This window comes from Callospermophilus lateralis, chromosome 4 (assembly GCF_048772815.1).
Source record: "Callospermophilus lateralis isolate mCalLat2 chromosome 4, mCalLat2.hap1, whole genome shotgun sequence".
Taxonomy (NCBI): Eukaryota; Metazoa; Chordata; class Mammalia; order Rodentia; family Sciuridae; genus Callospermophilus; species Callospermophilus lateralis.
In genome coordinates, this window is record NC_135308.1 from 41,398,660 (window position 1) to 41,410,232 (window position 11,573).

Here is an 11,573-nt window from a genome sequence, read left to right on the forward strand (position 1 = left end):
CTCATCTCTTACCAATGTGATGCTTGCAGTTAAACTCTTGAGCAATAGGTGGTGCTAGAAAGTTTAATATTTATTCCCATAGTGGAGCTTCTTTAAAAAAAAAAAAAAAAAAAAAAAAAAAGCGTGCTAAAATGCTTTTTTGAGAAGAAAAATGCATTATGAAACAAAGTGCACATAATTAATCCTATTATTTATTTATTTATTTACTTCACAGCTCAGTCCAAGACAGTTCGGCTGGTGGGCGGTAGTGGGCCTCATGAGGGCAGGGTGGAGATCTTCCACAACGGTCAGTGGGGCACAGTTTGTGACGATCGATGGGAATTACGTGTTGGACAAGTCATCTGCCGGAGTTTGGGATACCAAGGTGTTCAAAGCGTGCACAAGGGAGCTCATTTTGGACAAGGTAATTTAAATAAAATCTTGTTTAAATAAAACATGAAATGTAAACATTCTTTAATGATGTGGGACCAAGATGGGAAAGGAGCCATAGGATGGGAGAAAAGAATTCCATGTAGGATTTTTAATGGTCAACCCTAGAAAACAGAAATAAAAAGAAAGGGATATTACAAATATATTTCATATTTAAACTAAGGCAACCCAAATATTTAAATTTCATTTAGACTCAATTGATTAGTGAAGAATATTGACATAGAGGGAAATATTGTTATTGATAAGGCAGATAAAGAAGAGTAGAGCATAATGAATTACTGACAAGGCATGACACATCCTGGGTGACACGTGGGGGAGGCATCTATCTGGGTTTACTAATGTTCTTTCTTTCATGGGACTGAAAAGCACCAGCCTTAGGTGTACCTCCCATGAAGTCCCACAGAAATGAGACATACTATTCACCCCTGATTGACTACTTGTATTCACCCAGGACAGTGAAAAACCATGGGAGAGAAGTAATTGCATAGACTTTCTGTCCCTACTGTTTCTGGCCTGTGCTCCATAAGAGAAAGATGAGAAACCTGATTTTGAGGTTAATAAAACATTAAATATTCTTTGGCTGCATACACATTGGTGTATTTCACCTAGATGACTCAGTATACTGCTCTATGCATGTATTAGCAGGATGCAAAATGTTTTAACGTATGTCCATGAAACTTTTACTGTCATTTTTATCTAAATTGGCATATTATGCTAAGCTTTATGTATAAATAAACATACACAGATGCTGAAATTCTAAACGACATAGATAATTGGAAAAGATAGCCCCACACCCCAGCATTTTAATAAGTATTTCCCACTTCAATCTGATACTTTGTCTCAAATGGATGTTGACAAAAAATAAGATGTAACCTTCTTAGTTTCCTAAGTGTTATTATTCTAGATAGATGTAGGCAATCTGGCAAAATGGAAAGGAAAGTGTATGTAAAATTATAAAGACAAAATAGGAGCATTTCCAGATAACCTTATCTACAGGGATAAAATAGGAGAGCATGTCAAATCATTATATCGGAGGACTAGAATAAGATGAAATAGACTTTCTAAATGCATAAAGATATCAAATGACATTATGATACAATTTAGTGAGTAATGAGTATATGCCAGGCATTGCACTAAATGTCTAAATAATATTGATAATAGGTCATGGCTGCCTCCTTTATTCCTTCATGTAAATGAATCCTCATATCCAGTGTAAGAGAGAGATTTAAGCAGGGATCTGAGGTTCTGAGCCCTTCACAGGCCAGGAGGATATTTTAATTTCATGAAGAGACCAGACAGATAATACAGAGTGGTAATATGCAGTGTTTATGTATCCAGATTCAGCCCCTAGCTACAAGATTTTCACTTGTGCTTTAGAGGTTTGAATGAAAAAAAAAAAAAAGAAATGGAAAATATATTTAATTTTCTACTACCAGATAGATGTTGGGAGTTTCCAAATTTTCTATCCACACTCTTTCAGAACTTGTTTCTCAGGCTCCAAAGTATAGTCCTAAATCTTTTTTGCACCTGTGAAATTTACCTACTCAAAAGAAATAACTTCAAGGTCAATTTTTTTGGGGGGAATAAAAAAGTAAAATATCCCCAACCCTTGGCCACTAGAGGATCAAATGAGGTAGCCAATCTCCTAACTAAGTCTGAACTGCCAGTCTGCATTTCTACAAATATTTTATGGGGTGAAAATTCATTTCTATAATAACTAAGGTGTACACAATTAAAGGCTATTTATTTTAAATACATAATTCTATAAAACGTTTCCATTGAATGTTAGCATCTGTGAAATAGACAGCTGCGGTACTAACATAGGACACACAGTTCCCTTTAAGGGTCTTACTCACCCTTCAGATGGCTAAAAATTCTCCAGTTTAAGAAATAACAAAGTGTTGATGGTTTGGCTTCTTAAAATGTAACACTGTGCCAAAATGAAATATAGAATTTACCAGTTGTTCAGATAATTTAATCAGTATTGATAAGCTTAATCTAAAAAACAAAAATATCCTAAAAGACCTTTAATCAAGATGAGTTCTTTGGTAGCTTTCATTGTTCAGAGAGTTGGCAACTCTGCATTTAGCTTTGTTTCTATAAGAAACCCAGTAGTACAGTTTATTAATCTCCTGTGTCTTCAGGTAAACTTTTTATCTATTACAGAGAAAACCAAATTGAGAACAACAATAGTAGTATATGTAATTTAATTCAGGGGAAACTAATGACCTTTGGCAAAACACAATGTATGGTACTCTAGCTTTATTTCTTCTCTGAGCATGAAGACTTACTTCTTTGCTTTCCCCTTGGAGTTCCAAAAGTTATTGTTTAGATTGCATTAACTTTAATGTCTAAGCTCACGAGTGAAATATGCTTTTTTTCCTCAAAGCTTTTTATATATTCCTGCTTACACCTCTAGCAATTTTTGGTCTAAAGCACTGGTAAGAAAGTTTGGAAGTTAAGTATCCTGAAATACTGGGAATTAATATTTCCTATTTCAATAAGGAATGAAAAAATAGGGTTTAGTCTCATGTTAAATTGTTTATTTGGTACTATCAGGATGTTGGTTTTCCTTTTATATTTTTGAGCACCTATTAAAGCAAATTGGAAACTAGGAGCTTTGTTAGAGAATATGAGAGGTGAAACCTTAACTCTGCTACTCATGCCACAGAATTCCAGTTTCCTTTGTTAAAAAAAAAAAATCAATCTGGCAGATTTACTTTGAATCTTAAGTGCACTAGCATATGGAAAGTGACCACCACAAAACCCCATAGTATTGTTCAATACTAATAGAGATCAGAGCTAACATGCTGTATAATTATAAATTCATTTACTATTCTCTTTGAAAGAAGAGTCAGGGCAGTATTATATGGTATAGAGACATTGATGATGTTCCAAGAGTCAGAAATGTAAATGTGATTTTCCATTGTACAAAGGTGTGAGAGGTGCTCTCATCATCTCCCTATTTCTATTGGTCCAGCTCTTGTTTCAGCTTTCTGTCTGCAGTTCAATACCAAACAACTAAAGAATGATTAAGAGAATTTTAAATAATAAAGCAAGATGAACTGGGACAAAGACATAATAGAACCAAGGTTATTTGTTCTGAAGGGGAAAAAAAGTGTTTGAAAAGTAAATTTTATGATCTGCTTCGTTGGATATTATATTTTAAGAGACAGGCTTACATTATAAGCTGCTTTGGGATTAGACATGCTGAACAACCTTTTATGTAAAACTATTTAGACTCCCCCTTGTCTTTTTACTCCTCTACTTTAAATTTACAGTTTTACCCACAAGAGTGGGAAAAAAAAAAGCAATTTTGAAGGCAGAATAGAGACAGAAGAGGAAACTTAGAAATATGAGTGAATATGTAGAGGAATAAAAGAGAAACATTCATGAGAGTTCTAATTATTATTCTCTTAGGAAAATAAGAAGAATAAGATTAATATTGTATTGTACGTAATTACCAAAATTAAAACAAAAAGAGAAAAATTTAAATTTATCCATTTCGTGTAATTCCTCCATTACAGAAAGAATATCATTTTCTGGACACAGGCTCCCTGACCCCCCTCCATTTTTTTCTGGTTTTAAAATAGCAAACCTAGCTTACAAGTGATAATCCTTGTTAGCTTTAAGAACAATTAGTTTTGCAGCTGCAAGCAAAATGATTTATTGGAATAAAGCTTAAAGCATGCTCCTTTAAATAGGTTCTTTCATTTGGATGCACCTTTTGCATAAAGTAGAATGTTCTTTCTATTTCCTGAGTAGACAAAACCAGTTAAATTAAGGAAGTACTAAGAGCCATCTGGTATTTATCATTGTGTAGGGCAGGGAAGGGAGAGGAGTCACTTCTCCTTCCTATCCACCTCTTGTTCCAGAGGTCTCCCTCTAGCAAACTTGGTTGTTTTATCAGACAGTGGTACTACCTAAGGGAATTTGTTCAGGTATGTCTGAGCCTATGTGGTTTGTGATGAGAAAACTAAGAGCTAAACTAGGAGTAGCTAATTCATCTTAAGTTTATAGTGCTGAACTCCAACGTCAAAACAGAAGCAAAAGGAAATTTTAAACATTAAGTGCCAACTTTTATTCATTCTTAGCTCATTATGCTTTGTTTTATGTTACCACTTTCACATTCCATAACAAATTTTATAGTGGACTTTTGTTTTTAAATGCAAGGAAAAATAGCAAGCAACCAAAAAATTATAGCTCCATACCTCTGAACTAAACTATAGGGAATAGGAGTAAAATAATCCCCAAATTAATAAAAAATATCAATAGTTAAGAATTTCAAGTTTTACATAATTCTTCTCCCTCCCATAGAAAGTTTTGAAATGTAAATATTAGGATGTTGGGTATTTTGGAAACCCTATAGGGTTTATATCTATTTTGTTACTTTCAGTAACAAAGATAGTACTAAGAATGGGAGAGAATTAGTTGTTAAGTACTATTTATATAACCTCCTTTAGTGCTCACAGAGCTTGTGAGAAATAGATATTATAGCCCTAGTTTCTCATAGTTAGCAAGATAGCTAGTAGAGGTCACAAAATTTGTCCAAATTTACATACCCATTGTGGGAGGAGTGTGTCTCAGCTTCATTCCTGAACCTGGAACTCAGGCCACACTATTTTCACCACATAGAACATCCTTCTAAACCCTTTATCCTTAAGAACTTCATTTTTTAAGGAGTTTTTTTCTTTAGAATATTAGACTCATGGGATGTTAAAAGTAAATGAAATCTTAGAACTATTTGAGCCCCACTCCTTTTTTTTTCTGCATATGACAACATTGAGGGAAAATAAGTGGATTCTCCAGAACCACAAAGCATCCATACTATGACCTATGTCCACATGGTCTGCTATATTTCCATCCCAATGACATTTTCAACTTTGATTCCAAACATAATATTTGTTTTCCTCAAAGGAGAAAGTCTTCTTAAAGCACTTCCCTGATAAGTCATCACAGTGGTAAAATTCATGTCACCCATTCATGACTAGAGATAATGAAAATACATCCAGATGCTTTGAACCATTAATAATCTTTGCTTCCATTTTTATCTACTCAGCAGTCAATCTCAAATCTCATCATTTTATGAACTCCAATTACCTTTTTTCCCCATAGCAATGGTGGCCAACTGAAGATCAGATTAAAGATACCAAAATCACTTAAACTTGAAGAGGCAGGGCTGGGGATGTAGTTCAGTGGTAGAGCTACATGTATGAGGTTCTGTGGTTTTCCTAAGCATCACACACACACACACACACACACACACTTACTCACCCACTCACTCACACATTCTCACACAAAAGGTTAATAGGAAATATAATTACCTGTGCACTATACTCTCAAGCATCACAAACCAAGCTCATAACTCCAGAAGCCATAAACAACAGTTTTATTGTTTCCTGCTGTTAGAAACAAAATAAGTCCACTTGTCCTTCCTATAGCCCTCAAATTTAAAGAAAGTCACAGATGCATAGATGCCCGGATAGATAGATGAAATAAATATATAGATACATAGATGACATGAGCAGATGACAGATACATAGAAATAGATGAGATAGATGATGAATACTGATATAAATAGATGGGATTGAAAAAATTCAGGATTAAAGAATAAAAATATATCTAAAATGTACACATCCAATTTACATAATTTTCCACTGAGTAGGAAATATGTTTCAGAGGCAAATAAAAAAAAAACAGCAGCAACAACAAAAATCCTTGAATAACTGTTATTATCTTTAAAAAACCCATTTTTTAAATCTTGTAGGTTCATATGAATATAAAATTTCATGAATTTTATGCTACCTTTGCATTAATTTTTTAATGCAGAAAACAATTTGGAATGAGATAGAAAATATGTATTAAATAAAAATTTCCCTTAGGCTCCATAGTCTTGAATATATTAATATAAAAACAACAACAACAAATATTTGGAAGTTATTTTTATAACTATTTAAGCATCTACACAGCCAGTGAATATCATTAAGTGTCAGTATACTTGGCTGTATTCTTTGCTGTTTTAAGAAAGTCATATATCCTTTCTGAGTGACAGTTTATCTATGAGATGGAAGTATTTGCCATCCTTTTTCAGGGTTATTATGAGAAGAAACACTTAGAATTGTATGTGAAAATACCTAGCATATTGACTTATACAAATGCACTCATGGCATGTTTGCTGTGCCTGAATCTTTTCCGCATAGCAAAAGACACAGTTACCAAAACCTACAAGTGTTTATCACATCTGTGTGTCCCCAGTAGAAAAAAGAAGTTCAATAAGAGGTTCTAAGGTAGGTATCACTCTGCCACAGTTCATGTGTGTGCAGTTGCTTCACAACCCTAGAACATAAGGCCCAGTAGAAGGTCAGGGCAAGTGCGAAGGATTTTGGTCTTGTTCACTCCTGTAGATACTCAAAATAGATTTCTGTCATGGTTGTCTGAAAACACAGGGGTGTGCAGTACATCGTTGATAAAGGGCACTGGCTCTGGGTAGAAACAGGTTAGGAATTCCCTGTGACCTTGGGAAAAGTTTCTTATTCTTTCCGAGTTTCAGTTGCTTCAACGATAAAATGGCATGATATCAGCACTTAATTTTTTTTAACAGTTAATTGAGGATTCAATGAGATAATATGATAAATGGACATTGAATGTTTCCTGTTACATACTAATTCCTTAAAAGAGTAAGCTTAAATTTCCATTATTATCACCACATCCTTGCTATTCTGACATTCATAATTCCTTAATCACAGCGTCTAAAAATGTGCACTCACACATCAGCCCATCAGTAGACTAAGTCATTTCTTCCCTATGCTGCCCCTGCTAGAACAGTGCTACAGCCCATAGGAAATTCTCACTTTAATTCTCTTTTCTAGGAGTCTAGAAATTCTGCACTTAATCCAGTGACTGGATTCATAAAATATAGAGGAAAAACCTCACAGTAGCCAGTGACAGAGGCCATGGAGCCTTCTATTCTTGTGCACCCAGAAGTATAAGAGTCATGGTTTTCACCAAAATTCCTCTTCTCTTAATTTACACATTAATGTCCATAAATGTGATGTGTATAATTTATAATGAACCTAGTGTCTTGACTCCCTTCCATTTTGGCACTGGTATTGTCTTACCATCTGTAGATAGTATTGTCTTACTATTGTTGTTGTTGTTGTTGTTGTTTTTGTTTCGTTTTGTTTTGTTTTCATATTTGATACTGGGGATTGAACCCAGGGCCATTTAACCCACTGAGCCACATCCCCAGTGATTTTATATATATATATATATAAAATTTTGAGATAGGGTCTTGTAAGTTGCTTAGGGCCTCATTAAGTTGCTGAGTCTGGCTTTGAACTCTTGATCCTCGTGCCTCAGCCTCCCTAGCCACTGGGATTACAGGTATGTACCATGGTACCCAGTTGTTTGTTTTCCAAAACTTTTTTATAAACCTAAAAGGAAATACACACAAACGTATTCACACTCAAAAGTATGCATAAACAAAAGGGAATATGCCCCACATAACAAAAGCAATTTGAGAACCAAAAAGTGTTTTCGGAGGGGTTTCTGGAAAAACTCAATACTGTTATAAACACTTCAAAAAATAGTTGCGCTCTTCAGTTTACTATTACTACTTTTGCAATTGATCAGCCCAGGAAAAATCATTGCTTTTTAATAATAGAAACACTGTGGCTGGGGTTGTAGTTAAGTGATAGAGCTTTTGCTTAGCCATGGGTTCCATAATGAACACCACAAAAACAATCAAACAACCCATAATAGAAGCATAGTTTGGACTCTAATTGTTTAATTACTGTTATGGTAAATGAAAAATGCAATGTTCATAGTTACTTTGATAATGCAAACCAAAAGAAAATTTTGTCTCATGTTTGGATCTTTCTAGTGAAGGCACAGATTACTCATAAATTAAATGAATGTATCATTTATTTGATATGTGAAAACCAAAACTTTCTGTTCAATTCTAAGAGCAAATAAAAGCATGTCATTAAAAAATTTCTATATAGACATGTATTAAGTTTCCTTCTGTCTTACAAATTCTTTTTTCTTCAGTCCAACTACCAATCTTTTGCCAGACATACAATTTTAAAATGTACATCTGATGATGTCATTTTTTTGGTGACTTAACAATACAAAGTTTAAGAATTTTTTTAACATGGACCCCACTTTCTACCTAACCTTCCTAATGAATCTTCCTCCAGTGATTAATGTATTTTGTGTTTTAGATGCCCAGAGACTAATTATTTTAATACATCAAGCATTTTCATGATGCCCTTATTACTTGAAATAACTTTTTAATATATACTTATATAAGATGGAAAGCCTCCATAAATTTTTAAGGTTCTTTCCAGTGTTATCCACATAGTAAATAACAAAAGCACCAAGAGCTGATTATTTATACATGCACAAACCACTATACAATTATGCACATTATTAACCATGTACATTTTATTATATTTTATTTATTGAGCTCACAGAATGTTTGAAATCTTGGTGAGAGTAATATCATCATGCATGCCTCTTTGAAAAAAATAGTCTTCTATAGATGCACAGAGGTCTAAGTTGAAGTTATTTCTAAATATGTTATATAACTCTTGTGACTGAAAGAGAACCTTTCAAGATCATATTGGTCCAACTTTAGGAAAATCATCATAATTATGCATACAGTATTAAAATATTTATTTATTATCCACCAGTTTTGAAAAGATTTTGATAAATTCAGTGTGGAACCATCAGTATCTTTATGGCATGAAGTGTTCTTGAAAACTCCTCAGGAGATTTGCAATTTTATCTAGCTAACAAAACCATTTATTTAAAAGTTTCCCAATGGTTTAAACTATCTCAAGAATAAAAAAGAAGGAGAACATTTATAAGTGATCTACTTATGAAACTTTAGGGAATAACACATCCAAACATTTATTTTTAAAATTAGCTTTTCTTTTCATTGCATGAGTTTCTTTTTAAAAGAGTGGTTTGCTTATTGATAAAAATAGAGTATTTACTTGGAAGTGGTGGTTAAGTATATTCATTTAGTTAAATATCTGTCAGGTAGCTTACTGATGACAGCCGTTGTTTTTCTTATAAAGGCCTGAGAATTATCTCAGACAAAGAGCATGTGTGTTAGCCCTGACATTTTCATGTTATTTGCTTGTTCTTGTAGTTAGTAATATTTTCAATCCATGGTTCCTTACAGTGTAGTTTGTAAATTCTTTCCTGATTGGATCAGTTTTAGTTGGATCAAAGTTAGATAATATTTTGGCAAACTAGGCACAGCTCAATGAAACATATTGGAAGCTAAAAATAATGAAGATGCAGCTATGGAGTCCTCCCGCCAGTATTTCTTATGTTCCAGACATGCCCCAGGATGTTTCGAAAAACAGTTGCCATAGTTTGACACGTAGATCATCTGGTTATCACATATCTCCATTGCTATTGGAGCTATTTCCTTCCCTATGTTTAGATTAATAATCAATCTCATTGCACCCTTAGAAAAAGAATCAGCTATCCTTTAATCTGTGCTTTCATGGACCAGCATAGGAACCTTTGTTATAACTCTCATTTCTTGGTACATTAGTAGTTTACATGTTGACTGGAGTATAAAGTTCTCTGAATCAGGGGATTCATTTTGGAATTCTAACAGAGAGCACAGAACTTGCATGTAGATAATGATCAATATTTGGGTTTAATTAGTGAATGGGCTAATGGCTTTGTCCCACTAAACATGACCACTTACTTATGCTTACTAATGCAGTTGTATCTGATTTTTGCAGGTACTGGTCCAATATGGCTGAATGAAGTATTTTGTTTTGGGAGAGAGTCATCTATTGAAGAGTGTAATATCAGGCAATGGGGTGTGAGAGTCTGTTCACACTCTGAAGACGCTGGAGTCACTTGTTCTTTATAATGTATTGTGTTTTCATTCATATTTATGAAATCTTTGTTGTAAAACGAGTATTATCTTTTCCCACTAAAATTAGTTTAATGAAAATTTAAGGGATTAAGAGTATTGTCCAAATACCAGTAACATTTTTCAAATAATCTGATAAACATATTGAACACCTTTATACTTACTCTATATTTCAAACATTTTAACTCCTCTAGGTTTTTAAATGGAATTTTCTAATGTAATAACATTAAATTAAACACATTTGACTTTTAAGTCTCCTAGATCACAAACATGTCAATGATAATTGAAAGACACTAATCACTGGCTCTAATTTCTGATACTTTCACCACCAAATTATAATTTCGTCATTTTAATCTTCATTGTAACATAGTTAATTGATTTTAATTACTTTCTGAATAATGGGAGGGTTGAGAAGATCTCTTTTGTGCCCAGTTGGCAAAATTCTCCATTGCATACATATTTTTAAAGGCAGAATCTTATCTGGATATTAATATCTGTAAATGTAACATGGGTGTTAGATAGCATTGCTAATGATCTCTTGGCCACGGTGGAGAACTTATTTTCATGGCCACGTTCTGACTGCTGTTAATTATAAACTTAGTTGAAAGGACACATATCGCTGCATGTGTCCAGGCAACTGGTGGATCAAAAATGTTACTTGTCAACATACAGCTCAGTTTGTTATGCATTTTTAATTAAGTTGAATGCCTAAGTTGTTACAATTCTAGGGCACTGTGCTTAAAATGTATGTGTGATTATTCCATTTTAACACATATAATGCAAATGCCTTGAGTGTAGAAGACAGAGAAGTTTCAACTCTTTGTCTTTGGAATTTTTCATGAAGTCAGTCAACATTTATAAACACAGAAAAGGTGGGGTGGCAGGCATCTTCAGGCTTAAAAGGACAGTAATCCAGGGTATGCTCCCTCAGAAATAGTCATCTCATCCCCAAAGCCATATCCTAGAATATGAAAACCACCCTTTAAAGTAGCTGTCTACATGTAGGGCAGAAAGACCAGTGGGCGTTATTGAAATTCAACTGAATCCTTAAAAAAAATCAACCTTAATTTTCATCTGTCCTATCTATATTCAACTCATAGGAATCTGTGATTATATAATAAGTTTGTTAGAGAATTGCTCGACTCTTCTTTCTTTGTGACAATAAGCAAAAGTATAGGCTTAAGCCTTTTTAATCACCTGAGTCTCAGTACCCATCACTTGAAGAGGCAAATGTTATTTT

At 33.8% G+C, this 11,573-nt stretch overlaps 1 protein-coding gene across 1 annotated transcript in view; it reads left to right on the plus strand.

The window, feature by feature from the left end:
• Positions 1-10,478, plus strand: part of Msr1 (macrophage scavenger receptor 1) — a 73,707-nt gene extending 63,229 nt beyond the window's left edge. The window contains exons 9-10 of the mRNA XM_076852437.1: positions 215-403; positions 10,197-10,478. Coding sequence (XP_076708552.1) covers positions 215-403; positions 10,197-10,330 — 323 coding nt within the window. The 3' untranslated portion in view covers positions 10,331-10,478. The remainder of the gene's footprint in view (positions 1-214; positions 404-10,196) is intronic.
• Positions 10,479-11,573: the final 1,095 nt, after the last annotated feature.